Source organism: Python bivittatus, unplaced genomic scaffold, assembly GCF_059951505.1.
Source record: "Python bivittatus isolate LINGU-HERP-01145 unplaced genomic scaffold, Pbiv_v1 ctg000960_np1212, whole genome shotgun sequence".
Classification (NCBI taxonomy): domain Eukaryota; kingdom Metazoa; phylum Chordata; class Lepidosauria; order Squamata; family Pythonidae; genus Python; species Python bivittatus.
The window spans coordinates 2,654,998-2,675,456 of record NW_028277124.1 but is presented as its reverse complement, the minus strand read 5'-3'; the positions used below and the strand labels follow the sequence as shown (position 1 = coordinate 2,675,456).

Sequence of the window (20,459 nt, the reverse complement as noted above, 5' to 3'; positions counted from 1 at the left end):
GGAGGCTATTAAGGTCTGGATGGAGAGCAACAGGTTGAAACTGAACCCTGGCAAGATGGAATGGCTCTGGGTTTAGGGCTCTTTGGTTCTTGGAGAATTGCCATCTTTGGTCTTGGATGGGGCTGCACTGCCCCAGACAGACCCAGTGTGTAATCTGGGGGTTCTCCTGGACTTGCGCTCCTGCTTGAGGAGCATGTGGCAGTCATGGCCAGGATGGCCTTTGTGCGACTATGGGTTGTGCACCAGTTACGCCCTTTCCTGGACCAACAGGCCCTGCTCACAGTCACCCATGCCCGAGTCACCTCCCGTCTTGACTACTGTAATACGCTCTACATGGGGCTGCCCCTGAAGAGTATCTGGAAGCTTCAGTTGGTTCAAAATGTGGTGGCCTGCATGGTTTTGTGCAAGTCTAGATTTGCACATGTGTCACCTCTCTTGTGGGAGCTGCATTGATTGCCAATTTGCTTCCGGGTCCAATTCAGGTTATCACCTTTAAAGCCCTACATAGCTTGTGGCCAGGTTATTTGAAGGACCGCCTTTTCCCAGTTTCATCTACCCAACCCACCAGATCAATGAAGCAGAGTATGTTACAGATTCCCCCCCGCCCCATTAAGAAGTTTCATCTAGTGGGATTGAGAAAAGGGGCCTTCTGTGTGATGGCTCCCTCCCTGTGAAACATCATGCCCCTGGAGATAAGACTGGTCCCCACCTTGATACTCTTCCAAAAACCATGCCCTGAAGACATGGTTTTGCCAGGGGGCCTGGGGATCCCAGGTTGATACGGAGCCGATCAAATGGCTAGTTTGAATGTGTTGTTGTTGCTAGGTGAGTGGGGAAGTGTAGTGGCTTTTGTACTTGGGGTCTGATTTTTGTAAGCTGCCCAGAGTCACCATGTGTGAGTTGGGCGGCTATATAAATTTGTTTAATAAATAAATAAATAAATAAATAAATAAAAATAAACTCTAACTCACAAAAGCTGATGCTTTTTAATAAAATGTGTTAATCTGAAAAGGTGCTATTAGATTCCTGCACGTCTTATCTTCAAAGTTCTCCTCGGGCTTGTTCTTCCTCTTTTCTCTGCACCTATATCACTTTCTACAATCTTCAACCATCCATTTTGTCCTTCCTCTTTCCTTTATTGCTGCCCTTTTCACTGGTAACTACCTTTCAGGTACATGCAGTCAATTATACCCTTTGTTTCTTTTAAGTCCTTCCTCAGGTACAGTTTCTTGGGAAGTCTGATAAACATCATTTGAGTATTTACTGTATTGTAAATAAGCAAGGTAAATTGAAATAAGCACACTGTTGCTTACCTAAGTGTTTTCCCCATTTCTATTTATTTAACTTCTTGCCCCATATACCTTCATGCCTGCTCTCTGTAAAGTGTTCATAAATACAAATGATAGGAATAATTGCCTTAAGGATTTAATAAGAGATTTCTCTTGTGAATCTCTCATTTCAAATACATCTATGCTGGCTCTGGTAAAAAGTAGGGAGACTCAGTCATGCAAGACATGTTTAACCATGGCTTGTGAAATAAACTGCACTTGGCTGGGTTCACACTAAACACTAAGCCATAAACCATGATTTACAAGCCATATGGCTGGGTTTGCACAACATGCCAAGTGAAAACCAAACAACTTATGTTACAGCTCAGGGCAGTGTTAAAATCTAGTTATAGTGTGAAGATTCCAACTCTCACACAACTTTACAGTACAGTTCTAGGTAATGGAGGAAAAAACCTTTATCAAAGGGATATAATCTTCATGGCAAAAAATAACAACTTAGCCCAGCCTTGAGAACTAAACTATATTTACTAAACAGAAGTTAGCCAATGTGTTTAGGCAGCAGCAGAATGAATATATATATGTATGTATGTATGTATGTACACACACATACATGCATACATATATATACATACACACACACACACACACACACACATCCATGTGTGTGTATTCTCAGTTTAAATTATATTCTCTAGTGGCATTTTTCACCAGAAAGGCAAGGAACAGCTTCAAGGGGAACAGAGTTTAGATAGAGAAAAGACCAAACAACAACCTCCCATTTGCCCGAGCAAATTAGTATCCCCTATATAACACATAATCTGGGTCTGAAGTAATGCAAACAAATATTTAAAATATGCTGTATGAATGCTAATTCATTCAACAATTATGTGACTTTTGTGCTTTCAGCAAGCTAGAATTCTGTGTACTGAGTTCACTTCAATTTAAGCACCCTATTTTCCCTGTAGTAGAAACTCTTTTCTTATCCTGGCTCCTGGATTCAAGGCAACCATTAATTTCACTCCTTGCCCCATATAACTTCAGCATCTGTATGTGCGTGTGCCTTCAAGTCAGTGTTGACTCCTGGAGACTGCCTGGACTAGACCCTGCAGTTTTCTTGACAAGGTTTTTCAGAAGTGGTTTGCCATTGCCTACTTCCTAGGGCTGAGAGTGTGTGACTGACCCAAGGTCACCCAGCTGGCTTCGTGCCTAAAACAGGACTAGAACTCATGGTTTCCCAGTTTCTAGTCCAGTGCCTTAACCTATTTTATACACAATAATCCTAGGTGGCTCACAACAAAACCAGTTAAACAGCAATAAAATAATTGTACCACCCTTACAAATGCACATCACATTTTCTACCACAGTGCCATAACATACTATCAGCTCTACATATGTTGGCACATCCTTATTCTAGCCCAATGTGTGTTGGGGGAGCCAGGTCTTCACAGCCTTTCAGAAGACTTAAAGGGTAGGAATCCTCTGGATCTCAGATGGGAGGCTGTTCCAAAGGGCTGGGACAGCTAAGAGATGACAAGATTTAAAGGAAGGGACCTGGAGTATGCCAAATCTATCAAACCTCAGGGAGAGGTAGTCCTGGAAATAATCTGGCCCTGTGCCATTCAGGGCTTTACAGGTGATATCAGCACCTTGAATTGCAACCAGAAAGAAACTGGGAGCCAGCGCAGCCCATGCAACAGTGGTGTAACACAGGCAGGCTGTGAGGTGCCCAGATCAGCAGCTGCCACTGCATTCTGGACCAGTTGTAGCTTCCAGGTACAGGTAGTCCTTGCTTAACTATGCTAATTGGGACCAGAAACTCTGTAGTTAAGTGACATGGTTGTAAGTAGAAAAATCACACGACCGTGCCACTTAGCAGTCCCAGTTGCCGTTGTTAAGCAAAGACCTCACATGACCGTGACTTCCTGCTGGGTTCTTCATTGACATTGGTTATCAGAAGCCATCAGGGAAGATTGCAAATGGCAATCACGTGACTGCGGGACACTGCAACAGCTGTAAGTACAAGTAAGTTTGAACAGTCGCTGAATGAATGGCCTTTAAACAAGGACTCTTGTAGTTTTAAGGGCAGCCCATATATGGTATATTGCAGTAATCTAGTTGGAAAGTGACTAAGGCATAAGTGACTGGAAGCAATTGGTACACAAAATGAATTCGTGCAAAGGCCCTGCTGGCCATGGCTGCCATCTGCTCCTTGAATTTGACCCCCAAATTCCTGGCCTACTCCTGGTACCTATCCATAGGCATTATATAGAAATATATAAATTTATTTAATAAATAGATTTTGTGTTTGTAGCCTCCGCGGTGGTGGAGGGTTGATAGGCTTTTTGTATTGGGGATTTTAATTCTGTAAGACGCCTGGAGCCACCGTGTGTGAGTTGGGCAGCTATATAAATTTGTTTAATAAACAAATAAACACATTGCCTTCTGGTCCAGAGCCAAAGCAACACACAAACCACAGTTAGAGTATTAAGAAACACGCCTGGCTGCAAAAATGCCGACATACTAACCTCCTACCAAGATAACTTATAGGGGTTGGTGAATGCAACTCACTGGAAGAAAGATGGCTTGTAATTGTCCTTCTTAGTAATTGCTCAGATGTAATGGCAAATGAACAATCAAATACAGCATACACTGAAACATGAGGGAAAATCATAATTTGTTTTATTTCCTTTTTGCATGGAATGAAAATGAGGGGACTTTTGTAATCACAGGAGCTGCAACGGATCAGTAAGTAGGATATTGACTATGTATCTTTTTTTACATTCTTCTATTGGTTAGCTGAAGGGTTTATTTTTGCATATTTTCAGCATTTTTTGCAATCTTTGCATATTTTCCGCATTTCAATTTTAGCAGAAAAAAGAATTGGACATTATCTTTGAACTATCTGGAAAGCATTGAGGATACACTTCAAGAATTATCTAGAAGAAATGGTTTACTTCTTTGAAACAACCATGTTTTTTCTAGCTTCTGTGTGACCCTGAAGGCAAAGGTGTCTCCTTTAAGGAATCTTGTTAAAGACACAGCTGCTTTAAATGTGTCACCTATTTAGTAAGAGTTTAGTAAAAATGATGGTGGTGTGGAAGTTTTTTATGCTTCTCCCTTCTTATGTGATTCTACCTGAGTTGAGTGGATCTTCTTAAGGTCCTGTATCTACAAGAGGTAACAGAGTTATGGGCCAGAAGAGGACTTTCTTTGTGGCAACCTCCACATTACAGACACTTTTCTTCTGACAGTTTGGAAGGTACTGAAAACTCTGATGAGAAATTGTGGGTAACCATTTAGTTTTTTTATGTTTTCAGAAGGTTAATGGAAGGATAACAGTTGGAGTTACTATGAATATAAACAGCTCAGAGTCTTTGAGAATGGGGTTGAACAGAAATCTTGTAAAATAAAATTAAAACTCACATTCAAAAACCCATGCAGAGTGTTTTCTTTTTTACTAAACATGCTTTATTTCTACAGAATAACCCTGTCTTTTTTAGCTTTGCTTTGAAATTATATCTAGCCAAACCATGACTTATTTGAAATTTGTCCAAGGTCCATAACACTTTTCCAACAATGTTTCAGAGAGAGATCTCAGTTCATTCTTAAATCAAATGGCAGCAAGGAATATACATCTGCAAGCATTTTTTCTAACTTTAAAGTGCCTCAGCACATCAAATTTCTTAAAGCAAACATCTTTAGTGACCCTCCTTTGTTTTACTACTAAACCTTACTAGACTTGAATAATTATGACCTGCATTAAGTTTTTAGATAACTGAGAGATAACTAGGTTGGGTGCAATCTCAAGACCTCAGATCTTGATCATCCACATGGTTAATAATCCTTTATCCCTTAATACATGTGCATCAATTAGTTAAATTGGACTGTGCTTCTAAAATACAGGTGTAATACTTCTACAGAGCAGTTATGGCATGAACTCTTTCATATCCATGAACCCTATTTGTTATAGATTAGTTTACAGCTTGCCAATTGCTGTGTTAAATATAGTACTGTAATACTGATATTATATATTTTTTATGAACTTCACCTATTAGATAAATCTGAATTAGCTATTACAGAAGAATCAGGAATCATTGTTGCATTACTACTGCTGCATTTTAGCAACTAACATTGAATCTCGAATGTAATGACATTCTAGATATAGTGCAATTTGATTATATTTTTGCACTATATCTGGTCTCTGACACTTGTGCTCTGATTTCCATTGTTCTGAATTTGAGAAAGTTTAAGGGGTTAATTGCAGTCTTATACACATATACCTAGGAGTTAAGTCCAATTCAACTCACTGGGACTTCTTTCAGAAGAGACATACATAGGCTTATGTAGCTGAAAACTAATCATTATATTCCCCTGGACTTTCAGGGTAATGATTAAAAGTTAGACTGTAAGTTAGAAGATGAGCAGTATTTAAATATAGAAGAATTACATAGCAACCATGACTATAATATAAGCTTCATAAAACCTAAAATTCAACATAACCATTATAGTAATGCTTAACTAAATAAAAGGGAATTACAATAACACAAAAACACTAGTTAGAAATAAATTATAAGGATATGTAGTCATATTTCTGAAGGATAGTATTGTTTGGTTTTTAAATCAGAATATAGACTAAGAATAAACTTGTTCCTAGAATGGGACTACTATATCTGTGCTGCAGGAATCCAGATGACCACAAGATAGCAGCAAAGGTATACGTCTAGAAAACTCTAATATGCTACCATCTAGGGATCATCCAGATTTTCGCAGCATATATTAGGCACCCCTACTTAAAATTAATAACAAAAGAAGAAGAGCATACAGCTATGCGGATTTCTTTAGTTGTGCTAATATTAGATGGTGGGAAAGTGTGAAAACACTATTGAAGAATCAAATGAGATGGGGAAGGATTAAGTCAATGTGGAACATCCTGAAAAGCTATCCTTCAGGAATGTAGTGGGAATTCAAATGTGCCTCAAGGTACTTTAAATTCCTAGAAGTAGAGGGTGGCATAGAGGCTAAAATCCTTGATTTTAAAGATAAAATAAAGAAAAACTGAGCCCTCTCATTGTCCTTGAATTGATTATTGCCAGGACCATTCTGAGCTGAATTTCCCTGTGATTTTCCTTCATTTCCCAGTTAATAATTCTAGACTCTGTACTAGAATAAATATTTGTAATTTTCACACCATGTGGATGGATGGATGGATGGATGGATGGATAGATAGATAGATAGATTCATTCATATGCTACTCACTTTCTACCTAGAAAGTGACTAAGTAGTTCCACCAGTACAAATAATGGCTTAATTATTAATTTAAATATAAAAGTGGTATGTAAATAACCATCCTTGAATTAATAACTATGCAAGTACATTACTCCTGTACTAATGATAAAGAAACTTTTGAGTTGGAGATACTTGCATTTGCCCTTCAGTCACTGTTGCTAAGCTTTGTACTGAGGGGCAGTTTAATTTATGTCAGAAATGGCTTCACAGTAAAAGTAAAAACAAGTAAAGGCTGACTATTCTGTAAACTTTCTCTTTCTGTATACCATCCTCCCCTCCTCTCCCACTCAGTGTCTAAACCTTAAATGTGTGAAATGAAATGAATACATTCCATTCTAATTTGTTTCAGAACAGACTCTCCATTTATTCTGAGAGATAAGAAGTCAAAATCAGAATAGAATCAAACATTTGTTAACTAATTCAATTTCTAGTGTACAATCACTTGCTACACTGGTTAATGTACTTTTTCACAATTCCTTACAAAGCCTTATAAGTTAAATTTAAATGTAAATCGGTGCCAAATGTCAGACAAATAGTTACAAGGTGGTTGCTTATGTTCCTTTGTGTTACTTGCCTTCTAATGTACTTTTTTAAAAGCACACTTGACAGAATGGGATGAGGTGCTCCTCTATGTGGAACTCAGGCCTGTGTAGCTGTTTATGAATAGGATCACAGATTTTTTTTTACTCTTTCTGCTTTGGGCAGAACTACTAACAATCCACTGTGCATTGACCTACAATATCCCTCTCCTGAAGCATTATGGTTGGGGAACCCTGGTAAAACCATTCATTGTAGCTTGAACTATAAAGTTCAAAAGTTAATTCTGTAATTGTATGGATAGCATTGAGCAGACCTTGAAATAAAAGGAAGTTTGCTGCCAAAATTATGGGGCTTCCTGAACTGGTCGTTGATAATTTTAATATCCAGAAAAGAAGTCTTGCTGCCATCCATCAAATACTTGTGCTTAAATCCATCGACTGTTTCCAGAGCACAATGGGGAAAAAGGTAGTGCAAACACAGATTTTGGTGGGAATATACTAGTTATGGAAGATTTTATTTTATTCTAGTATGGATGACAATAAAAGTTGTAGAAACTCTCCAGTACAGAAATGGTCTTGTGTATGTGTGCTGAAGAGTTGGATTGCATCCTAAATTTCAAAGAAAATACCCAACTAATTTTAAGGTGGAAAGCCTTGACAACATGAACTTCTATGAAACCAAATAGAGCTTTGCACAAGGCTTCTTCCAATGGCCAGTGCCTCACTTCTTATGCCCTAATAATACAGAGAATATAAAACACTGCATGGTAGATTGATTCAGATTGTTTCTATTGTATTGCAAAAAAACCCCCTCACTTTTTCCCACCCAAGGAGCATGTTCAGTCATTATTGTATCCATTTCTCTAAAGAGAAAGTATTTTTGTGATGTATTTATATCACTGATGTCTCTCTCTGGATAGATTCTCCCAGTACCAAATTTTCTTTTGACTCCAGCAAAGTTTGTCTTGTTTCTTATTAATATCTTTAACGAGGTCCATTCATGCTTTTAACATATTTATATGGCTTTATGAATAATTTTTTATACTGAAATTATTTTAATATAATGATTCAGACAGTAATTCTATTATATTTTTCTATTATATTTATAAACTCCATGTTAAGAACTCTATACTATATTTTAACCATTTTAAACAAAGACATACATCCTATATATTAATAGGACTACTAGGTTTCAAACACCAGATAGTGTGTACAGATTCCATAATGCAAATCAGGAATAAAGGAACTGTTGCTGGTATCATCATCTTAACATGAAGCACTTCAAAAGATTTCACCAGCCAAGCTAGTTTTAGAAAAGCTGCTATCTTATATTTAAAGGTCAGGCTCAATGGCTTTTACTGCTTATTCTTCTCCTGCCCACATTTCTGTATGTCAGAACATTTCTGAACTCTTAATTCAGTTAGAGATTGTATCATTAAAAATAAGTCAATGTAATCTTCATATTTTTAAAAAAGTAATAGTACTCCAGTAATTCTACAGTATGGTTACTTCAGACATCCTACATATCTGATTCACAAACCACACTGGTTCAAGTTTTCATTGCATAGCACATCTAAACCCAGTTACTGAGTGTGAACACCTGAATAGTTCAGCTGTTTGTCAGCTTCTCTTTTAACCCTTCAGCTTCCTTGCAATGCATTGGGTTTGATCTCATATTACCCTGTGACAGCACCTCATGCATTATTGTATGGAGTTGCCACTTATATCCTCTCTCACTCACCTTGGTTCATTTATTGTGGGCACATGGAAGCCATTGTTTCCATGACATACCCACACATGGTAGTATGAGACTAGGCTGAAGCTGCCATAACCTAATGATGAAGCAGAGAGGACAAAAACCTCTTGTCAAAAAGATCCCTTGTGGAGTAGATAAGAAGGAAACCAATCATTAAGGATCAAAGGAGAAATGTAATTTGAAGCAGACAAAGGAGCCTGGGCCTGTTCAGAAAACCAATCCCAAAGACAGCTATCAGACTTGTGAATCAATAAAACAAGGATTTTTGGTGATAAAAGGAGTCCTGAAGCCCACCAACTCTTTGAGCCGTTCTGGGTCTGGGCTTGGCAGCTTCCATCCCTCTAGTTAGTGCTTGGTAGCCTAGTTGAGAAGGATGTGAGTAAGTAGGGATGGATGGCTGTGTGTGAGAAAGAGCAAATGTATATTGTAACCAGTAACGTTTTGCTGCTCCTTTAATTTAATTGGATCTCCCTGAATTTCAAAAGAACCTGATGTGCCTCAGTGTTTGGCTGAAAGTGATTTGCATGCACTCCTAATTATTTCCTGGTTGTTGACCAGGGCTGTGCATCTTGTCTGCTCTAGCTGCAATTATCTGGAAAACCCAGGTAGAAAGCAAGGGGGGATTATAAGATCCATGTGTAACAGGGTATGGGTGCATGAGTGAGTGATCATAAACTGAACCTGGGAGTGTGTGTAATAGTAGCAACCATACATGGGAGATGGCTGAAGTACTGACATCTTACCAGAGGTATGGCCATGTGGTCATGGCTTGCACTTTTCTGTAGACTTCCCATGTTGCCTTGCAGACATATTAAGCATGTAATAGCACAGCTATTGCCCCCCATCCTTAGATGATATGCCACAGTAGTTTGCTGCAAGCTCACAGGACTCTGTGCTCTGGACCAATGTGATGTTTGTTCTGTTCACTGACTCTGGTGCATGGACAAGTTGCATACTAGAGCCTGTGAGTAGGAGCAGACCCTCAGCTGCTGACCAGCTCCTGTCATTGCTTGCCTGGGATTCTGTAATGGGGAAATTACCTGCTGGTGGTGTAGCTGAACCTGCGTGCAGGGAGAGAACCCAGTAAGAAGCAGTACAAGCAACCTGGATGATGCTGAACCAGGTGCTGCGTGCTTCTGACCACAACAGACAAGCACAGAAGGGGGAAGGAGCCCTCCACAAAAAACTGCTGGCCACTGAGTAGCCCTGCTTGAACTTTGTGCAGACCTATGAACGGTGTGGCTGTAATCCTCTCTCCCCAGGCCCAGGCAACACATCAGTAAACTGAGAAGGGAAGGAAGCTACTATACCATGCTAGTAGCCCTGACTCGAGGATGAGACGCAGCATGACTGTGAGCTCATCAGGTTGCCAGGATGCTCCAGCAAAGAAAGCCATGGGATATTCTGAGCACTGAGGGACCTTGGGAGCTAACAGCAATATAATGTTGCCTAGAGAGTAACCCCTAGAACACACAATTCCACCTAGGAAGCCACATTGCAAACCATCTGGGAATCTGCAGAGGGAGACTTGCACACATGTCTAGTTGGCTTGTCAACTACCAAGCGGCGAGTGAGTTTTCACTTTTTACGGCCATTTAATTGATAGCACAATCTGCCTCAAGTCACGCACTCAACCACATGGATAGAAGGGAGGGGAGTTGAAAAATGATTGTGCTGGTTTGCAGTGACCTCACACGCAACCAGTGATGCTTACAGGGAGTTGGGAATGCAACAGCAGCTCCTTGATGTGGTGTAAGGCACAGCGATCTGGACAGAGATGCTGAGCACACTCCAGGTGGCCTTCCAGGACATAGTGTATGAGCAAGTAGAAATTGGACACCTTATACTTTGTCTGGCACTAGGGGTGGCTGTGTGGATTTGGCCTAATGTTGCATTCAAAACCCCCAGTTCCTTTCTTCCAGTGAGAGATAAAATTATGTATCAGATTAAATGGTTATTGCTGGATGATCATTAGCTATTTATTAATGAATAAAAGTGTTAATTATAATTATCTCCAATTCCAGATATGTATAGGCCAGCTGTGGCTATTATTTTGTGAGAGATGAAACTCTACACACACCTAGATGCACGACTTTGACTACAGTACTTTGCAAGAGTTGCAGAGTTACATTGTAACATTCAGGACAAGCACTGAATCCCCAAAATCAAGCGCTGTAAGGGGTGCACGTGAAACCAGTGGCATACGGAGGGGATACTGAGGTCAGTGCGCCTGCATTTCTCAGAGTGTGTAGAGACCAACAAAGCACATGAAAGAAAAGATGCTGGTGACCAATACGAGGGGAAGGCGCTTCGCTCGCTTCCCGCCTTTCCATTTTGGAGAAACGGCCCCTCTGCGCGAGGCGCCACTATCGCCTGGCTGATAGCAAAAGAGGGCGGCAAACAAGGTTTGTTGCCCGGGCAGCCGCTCTTGGGGGCGGGGAGGAGAGGCGGAGAAAAGGGGAAGAAAGAGCCGCCCTCGCTGCTCTTCCTGCCACAACTACCCGGGAGGGGGGAGGAGGCGGCGGCGCGCTGTGGTTGCGTGAGGCGAACCGCAGCGGGACTCAGGATCTGTCCAAGCGACTTAGCCACCGGCCAGCGCTCCAGTGGAAAGAGCGCTGCCATGCCCACCAACTTCACGGTAGTGCCGGTGGAGGCGCCCGCTGGCGGCAGCGAGGCCCCGAGTGCCCAAGGGCTACAGCAGCCGGAGCATTTAGACGAGCCAACCAATGAGAGCAGTAGAAGCCAGGACCGCGCTGGTGCCCACGAGCGGCAGGCACAACAAAGTGAGAGTGGCAGCGTGGAGCGCGGCAGCCAAGGTAAGTGGCTGAGTCTCCGGCTGGGATGAGAACCGCCGAGCACGTGAGTCACCAAGAGTTGCCCGGGAAGAAAAGAAAGGGTGGGGCGTGCGTGTGCTGAGGTTAAGCCCCTTCTGTCTGGGCGTCTGTTTGTGTGAGTACTGAAGTGGGGGGAGAATAAATTTCAGCTGCATTTCCCCCTCACGCACACCCACCCCCCTTGGATTTTGTGAGCTGGTTGGTGCCTGGCTGGAGGAAGCCCGACTTAGTTCTTTCGCGGCAAGCATGCAAGTTTCGGGCAACTCCGCCTATCCCCAATACAGAAGCACATACGGTTGTGCAAAGGAAACATGTGAGGTCGTTTTGGCTGACTGGCAAAATATGAAGAAGTTAATTTTTGTAGGGTTGGGACTTAGCTGTTTGTTCTTGGCAGCAGTTCCCACAGGTGGCCTTTCCTGGCAGCGGATGAAAACAAGGAGGAGCTAATTTAGGCATTCTCGGTCACCGAAGATGGGCATTTTTCCACTATGGGAAACTTATTAGAACAGACCTGCGTGATGCATTTTCTTTGTGAAGTTAATTCTCATTCAGCTCAAACGAATTGACACCGAAATAGCCATGCATCCGATTACTTCTTAAGGAAATTATATGTGGAAGGCAAGGATGAAAGTAATTTTTGAGGAGAGAAAAAAGTACACGAGCTGTTTGGGCATGATGGGGCAGTAGATTTGTAGTGTGTGCAATTTCATTCTGCAGTGGAAAGAGGGTGAGACTATTGCAAAATACACTAACTCCCAGATCTCCAGAATGTGTACTAATTCTGTTTTTGCATGATATAGAGATCTGTTCGTGGCCTGATTGTACACTTACTGTGGCCTGTGGCACTTTAAATTGCAGATAGGATTTAGTATTTTGAATGTTTTCTGTTCTTGGAAAATATTATGAAATTAGAAAATTAGCACATCAGGAAAAACATCTATTTGTGTCTCCTATTAATAACTATGGAAACATTAAAAAATGGGATTCCCTAATTTAATATGGAGTGGGCCCAGTTATGCTGTGTTCATCATTTTCTGCTCATCGTCTAAATCAGTGATAAAACATTGGTTAAACTTTACACACCCACCAATGAAAAAGTGAATGACATAGAAGAGGATAAATATAAATAAAGTGATTTTGAAAGTTTATTTGGTTTTCCTCTAGGTGAAAGGTAGGACAGAGAAAAATACAGCAATAGAAGTAGGGCTTGATTGAATTGGTTTAAATTTTGGGGTTTAGTGGTTGGTTTGTAATAATGGTGGAATGGTAATATAATAAAAGTTCAGGTCTCTGATGTGCTTATAGACAGTTACATCCTATTTCATCAGACTGCAAAAATACCTCATTGCTATTTGCATCACAACAACATATACCGTATCTCAAATGTATGTTAATAATGTCATCCTGTCATCTGGCTGTTCCTTTGTTGGGTTGGTAGCTAGGAGCTTTCTTATTAAGTCATAGTAGGAAAAGGATAGTGTCTGGATATTATTTTTTAGGAAATAATTTCGAGAAGGTAGCTGTGTTGCAGCAAAGAGAATAAAGTCTAGTGACACTTTTAGTATTGATATTTTCATAATGGCATATGTTTTTGTGGATAACTTTCATTTTATAAGATGTATGAAGTGCTACCCTGGAATAGTTTATATGTACTCATTTTTCACTGAGAAGGAAATTAAGCTGTAAATAATGAGATCAGAGAGAAATTCTATAGAACATACAGATAGAGGTGTTTATTAATTGTGACTATTCACAAGCAGTTATTGAGAATAAGTTATATGTTCTTGCTTTATCTAGTGTGACAGAAATCCATTGTCAGGTATTTTGTAATTTGTAGCACGTAAGCACTACCACTGTTGTAATTGCAAAACTGGAAAAATAATGAACTGTTTTAAATTTGTTGGAAGGAAGTATGAAAGGTAGAAGGAAGTATGAAAGTATTCAGCCAAGAACATTCAGAATTCTGTTAATAAAAATGATTGTCCATGTAAGAAAACAACTCACAAAAATATAGAGTGCTAGGTTGTAGCTGAATGTCTGGTAAAAGAAAAATCTATAGGCAACTTGTACTACAAAGATTATCTAATTCTACTAGTTTTCAGCAGTACATGATAGATGCTTGGATAATGTTTTATGTTAAAAGTACCTGGAATTAGTGTGGAGAAAGCAATGAAAATGGCCATAATTACAGGTAGTCCTCAGGTTACAGACAACCCATAATTTTGTAGCAAAATTGGAGTTAAATACCCAATGGTTTGAGTTCATTACACAATACTCTTTATACAGTATTATACAATAATACTGTTCCAGCTTACATACAAATTTGACTTAAGGACAGATCTTGGGCATGGAACTTGTTCTTAAACTGGGGGCTACCTGTATACAAAACACGTCCTATGAAGAAAGGCTGAATGAAATGGAAAAGAGAATACTGAGATGGAACATCATATTCTTGAAATCTTTGGAGGGCTAAACAATATAATATTTCAGCTGAAAATTAAGAGAACTTTAATGACAGAATAAATTTGAGAGTAGAAATCAGATTTGTAGTGGTTCTTCCCACCCCCCTTTTTGGAGGATTTTAAGAATGAGTTAACTGTGTGTGGCTTTTAAGTATTTCAAGTTATTCTGCTGGATTGTCGCCTTTACATTCTAAGACCCCCATAAATATAGTGGTTGGTTTCTTTTCTCTCTGGTTTTCTTTTTAAAGAAGAAACTCTTGATTTACAGAACACAAGAACAATTTACAAAGTTTTTTGGTTTTAAGCTAGCAAATTGAAGAAATGTGCCTTAGCTAAATAGCAACCAAATTTAATTTACAGTATTAGTTGAAGAAATAGAAGTGAAAGAAGAAATAATATACAACATTTGTGTAATTTTAGGGGGCATGTTATGGTCTTTGTGCTTTTCCATGATAGAAGCAAATGTGCTGCATGTAATTGCCTTTTTGTAGTTAGGAAAATAAGGCTAAATAAATGGCATAAAAATAGAAACTTATATAGGATCACATAATGATCCAAGATAGGCTGGGGCTGGAATCCAGGTAATTTCAGGACCACACAGACAGGGGTATATATACAGTTCTCCTGAGATTGTACCATTTCAGAATGTAAGTGGGAGATTGGATGTTTGAATGCCTCCTGTTATTAGAGCAACTTAAATTATGTGTCAGCAAGAAGAATTCTTACAGAGCTTTCTATTCTATTCTATATTCTATTCTATATTCTAGAGTACTAATTTTCCAGGCACAGAGTTGTCACAGAGAAGACTCTATAATGGAATCTTTCATCTGCATCTGAAGTGATATAGTCCTAGGAAGATTGTGCCACAAATTGGTGCTGTACATTCGCAGTCATTCCAGTATGGACAGCATAGAAATGGAAGGTTCAGAAGCACAAGAACACACTTGGTAAAGTTTACAAGGACAGGAAAGCTAAAAGCATGAGAACCACATTGGGGTTGCCTTTTTGAGTCCATTCAACAATAGTGGAATACATCAATTAGGTCTTTAACAAACAAAAGTATTTGGTTAAACAGAAACTAGGAAAAGCATTCCCCCCCCCCAATTTTGCTTGCTATTACCTCTCAGAATCTTAATATGTTTCCTTTGTAGCAAAACTCAGTGTAATTGGGCAGACTTGGATTTAGAAGTGTTCCAATCATTCTAAAAAGGAAAATTGCATAGTCATAGAGCAATGACAGAGTATAACCAACCCTTTCCCAAATCTGCCACTTTTCTTTCAGCTGTGCTTATTGTTGGAACTGGAGGAAGAATGCATCAAAGGAAACAGATTGTTAGATTAAAATGTAAGAATAAGGGGATTTATGTATATCACCATTACCTGTACACGCTTTGTTTTTAAAATTGCCCTGAATTTAGACAGGGATATCTGTCTCTCTATTGTACTGAGTTTGATCCTAACTCTGCTGCACAATACCACAAATGTTAATAGGAAATTGCAAATAGGAAGGACTGTCTTAAATGTTTGCACTAAGTACAATAAATTGTTCTGTATTCAGCATTTTCATTCACTATTTATTTTGTTTAGCTACTTCTGTTTTATATCTCTTCCTTTCTTGTTCTTGTTCTGTTTTTCTTTTCCCAATCTTTGTTCCTTTCCTGTTCATATCTTTGGGGTTTCCTTCCTACAGTAATTCCTAATTTGTAGATTGTAATCTCATCCATTTGTTTTTTTTCCTCCTTTATCAGTTGTTATAATCAGTTGTTTTAACTGAAGTTCTGGAAGCCGAGTTAAAAATTTAATTCAAGTACTGTAACCTAAAAGCTTTATATATTTTATGGTAAACTGTTCTGAATAAAGTATTGCCTAACTTTGAATTCCATTAAAAGTCATTGATCTCTCTTGATATCTTTTGGTTCAATTATATTTAGCTTAATGGAGATTGTTTTGCTTAGGAAATTTTAGGATATTTCAGGTCTGAATATTTTCTGAGAATGATGCAAATTGCATAAAGCAAGATGATCTGACTTGTAGATCCATGTTTTAATGTATGTAGGAACTGGATGGAAGTGGGAAGAACAATACCAGTAAATCCAAAGTTGCAGATTCTACCCAACAGTATTTCTAGGGGATAAAAATGTTGAAGAACATTACCAAGAATGTGTGAAGCTATCTTTTTCTTCCCTCTTGAGTTCCCCAACCTTCTTTTACAATTCTTAACTTGTTCATTTCAGTTTTGCATTCATGTGAAAAACAATTTTGGTGCGCATGTGTGTTGAATGTATGGTTTATACTTTTAGAACACGTGCACACAAAGTGAGACACATAGCAGGCAGTGGGAGAAAGAAAAAATAATGGTGCATTTGTGGCAGAACTGGCAGATATACATAGTCTGGGTTAGAAGGAAGAGTATTCTGTGAATAAGTTCATTTATGGAGAAAGCAATCCAAAGTTCTCTTCTCAGACCTTGAAGCGTTTTAGAACAAGAATTCAGCTTCCAAGAAATCCTGCTGGCTTCAGACCAGAAGAATGACAAGGAGAATGAAGAGATGTTTGTTTCTCAACTTATTTTAAGCTTTTTACACAAGCAATTCCCCCCTCCCATTGCAATCAATAGGCTTATCTAAATTTCCGTATGGGTTGGGAGAAGGGCAGGAATTAGGATTCTCTGCCTATCTTGCCCTGCCCCCTGCCTATCTCTTGTCCCTATTACCTGCTTAGCTCCTTTTGAGGTTTCTGAAGCTGGGTTTTGTTTATGCATATTTATATTTCAAAGTCTTTCTCATCCAAGTGCTATTTGTGCATATTTGGAAATCTTATCAGTACAAATTTTAAAAAAATGCATTTGCAGTATCAAGTTGCACTGCCTGGGGTGGTATTGTGTTTGCTGGGATGAAGCTCTTTTATATAAATTGGAAATTGCTTGTAAACAGTACAGGTCAGTAGGAACATTTTCAAGAGTAGGTTGTAGTTCACTTCCTGAGAAAAGAAATTGAAGTAATGCTCGGGGATTTTTAGGGGCTAATTCTCACTGAATTCAAGATGAAGCAGGTTTGACATCAACATGAGTATAGCCTTGCTTGGGCAGATCAGTGGCCCATCTTTTCATAGAATCATAGACTTCAGTGGGATTCTTTAGACCTTCAGGTCTAAATCACTGATCAGTGCAGGATTCCAGATTAAGGCATCATTGATAGGTTGTCAGAAGAGAGGTGTTAATCTATGGTAGCAAAAATTAGAAAGTGCTACCTGACTCCTGTTTTTTTGATAGATTGTTGTTTAGCCTCTGCTTGAACACACACTGTAAAGGGGAGCCAACCACTTCTCTGAATAATTGATTTCACTGAAACTGCTGTTACTGTTAAGGAGTTAATTCTAGCATTCAATCAGAATCTGAGTTCCTGTAACTTCAGTTATTTATTTATTTATTTATTTATTTATACATAGACTTATCCCCCGCCCATCTCCCCACAATGGGGGACTCTGGGCAGTTTACATCAAGTTAAAACAATAAATACATGATTAAAATTTATAAAAAGACAAACACATCTACACAGATGGAAAGAACAGAAAAAAAGTCCAAGAGGCTGATGGAAGCCACACTAAGCCTCTAGGGGGCTAGCCAACCCCATTTCTAACAACATCCCTCCCCGCCCCAGGCCAGATGACAGAGCCAGGTCTTCAAATCCCTCCAAAAGGCCGGGAGTGAGGGGGCCTGTCTCACCTCTGGGGGCAAGATGTTCCAAAGGGCGGGGGCTACAGTAGAGAAGGCCCGCCTTCTGGACCCCGCTAGTCGGAGTTCTTTTGCTGAGGGGGTCCAGAGCACATCCTCTCTGTGAGATCGGGTGGGATGGGTTGAAATCGTGGGGGCGAGGTGGTCCCTCAGGTAGCCTGGCCGCATGCCATGTAGGGCTTTAAAGGTGATAACCCCTTGAATTGGACCCGGAAGCAAACTGGTACCCAATGCAGCTCACGGAGCAATGGTGTTATATGGGCCCTTCTTCGGACCCTAAAAATAGCTCGTGTGGCTGCATTCTAGACCAGCTAAAGCTTCCAGATACTCTTCAAGGGTAGCCCCATGTAGAGCACATTGTAGTAGTCTATCTGGGAGATAACAAGGGCATGAGTGACCATTCAAAGGGCATCCCGATCCAGGAAGGGGCATAACTGGTGCACAACCCGAAACTATGCAAAAGCCCTCCTGGCCGCGGCTGCCACCCGCTCTTTGAGCAGGAGCCGTGAGTCCAGGAGGACCCCCAAATTACGCACTGGGTCTGTCTGGGGCAGTCCTACCCTATCCAGCACCAACAATGACAACGTCCCGGATACAGAGGAGCCATTAACCCACAACCACTCGGTCTTACCAGGGTTCAGCTGGAGCCTGTTGTTACCCATCCAGATCCTCAGCCTCCAGGCACCGCGAGAGGGCAGTCACGGCATCACTTACCTCACCAGGGATGGAGATACATAATTGAGTATCATCAGCATACTAATGATACCTCATCCCATGATGACGGATGATCTCACCCAGTGGTTTCATGTAGATGTTGAAAAGGAGCGGAGAGAGAACCGAACCCTGCGGTGCCCCACAGAGGAGGGGCTGAGGATGGGACCTCTCACTCCCTATCACCACCGACTGGGACCGGCCCCGAAGAAAGGAGGTGAACCAACACAGAACTCTGCCGCCCACCCCCAAATCCCTGAGCCATCCCAATAGGATACCGTGGTCGACGGTATCGAAACCTGCTGAGAGATCAAGGAGAGCAAGGATGGTTGCACTTCCACCATCCCGCTCCCGCCAGAGATCATCCATAACTGCGACCAATGCCATTTCCGTTCCATAAGTGGGCCTGAAACCTGACTGATAAGGGTCCAGATAATCTGTTTCCTCCAGGACCCTTTGGAGCTGTGATGCCACCACTTTCTCAGCCACCTTCCCACCAGTCTCCAGTGGGAGACTGGACGAAAATTATCCAGTACGGTAGGATCCAGGGAGGGTTTCTTGAGGAGGGGTTGCACCAACGCCTCTTTAAAGGAACACTCCTGCATGCATGTATTAACTATTGCCTGGATCCAACCACATGTCACCTCCCGAGCTGCTTTCACCAGCCAGGAGGGACGTGGGTCCAGATGACAAATGATGGCCCTCACAGTCTGGAGGATCCTGTCCTCAGGAACAACAGGATCAAACCGTTCCCAAATAACTGGCCAAGAACAATCCCCTGGTATCTCCCCAGACCCTGCGCCACGCTTGGGGTCCAACTTGGAATGAATCCGCACGATTTTATCCTGCAGGTGCATGAAAATTCCTCCATATGGCCCTGCAAATGAATCTTTAGCTCCCTCCTACTGAGGAGGGATCTAGTGATCCCAAACAGGGCTGCTGGGCGGCACTCTGCGGACGCAATAGGGGCAGAGAAGTATTGGCGCTTTGCCGCTCTTATCGCCACAATGTAGGCCTTAATAGCGGCTCTAACGTGTTCGGTCGGATTCGGTCCGTGTCTTCCTCCAGCAGCGCTCTAGACGTCTCTTAACCCTCTTCAGCACCCTCAACTCCTCCGTAAACCACGGGGAGTGTCGGGGCCGATGTGGCAAGAGAGGTTGCATAGGCGCGATCCTGTCCAAGCCCCAGCTGCCTCCCTATTCCAAGCAGCAGCCAGGGCCTCCGCTGGACCGTGCAGCAGGTCCACGGAAATGCTCCCCAGCTCCCTCTGGAACCCTGACGGGTCCATCAGGCGCTGGGGGCGGACCAATCACATGGGTCCTTCCTCCCTGCGGAGGGGGGTGGCATAGGAGTAACTCAGGGTCACCAGGGCGTGATCTGACCATGACAGCGGGGAAAGCTGTACATCTCCCGTCAGATCACTTTGCCATTGGTCAGACAAGAAAACTAAATCCGGCATGTGGCCACTGTCTCGGGTTGGGTCCCGTACAATTTGAGACAGGCCCATGGCTGCATGGTAGCCATGAACTCCCGAGCCGCCTCCGAGGACCATCCCAGGGATGGCAGGTTGAAGTCCCCCAGAACCATAAGCCTGGGGAACTCCACCACCAGCCCCAAGATGGCCTCTAGCAGCTCAGGCAGGGAGGCTGCCACGCAGCAGGGAGGCTGGTACAGTAGCAGCACTCCCAACTGTTCACGGGCACCTAACCTAAGAAACAGTGTCTCACAGCCAGAAACTTGTGGAGCAATGCCCCTGAAGGCCACTAGAGTTATTATTTCCTATCCAGCACTCCGGAACAATAAAGAACAGGCCCTGACTTTCTTTTTTGTGACATTTTTTCAGGTATTT

At 41.4% G+C, this 20,459-nt stretch overlaps 1 protein-coding gene across 2 annotated transcripts in view; it reads left to right on the top strand.

Annotated features, from left to right (window-relative positions):
- The first annotated feature begins 11,346 nt into the window (after positions 1-11,346).
- Positions 11,347-20,459, top strand: part of SLC12A7 (solute carrier family 12 member 7) — a 116,739-nt gene continuing 107,626 nt past the window's right edge. Inside the window, exon 1 of one of the 2 annotated variants that reach the window (XM_007424383.4) lies at positions 11,347-11,686. In XM_007424383.4, the coding sequence (XP_007424445.2) occupies positions 11,491-11,686 (196 nt within the window). In that variant the 5' untranslated portion in view covers positions 11,347-11,490. The remainder of the gene's footprint in view (positions 11,687-20,459) is intronic. The other variant, XM_007424382.4, reaches the window with a different exon arrangement.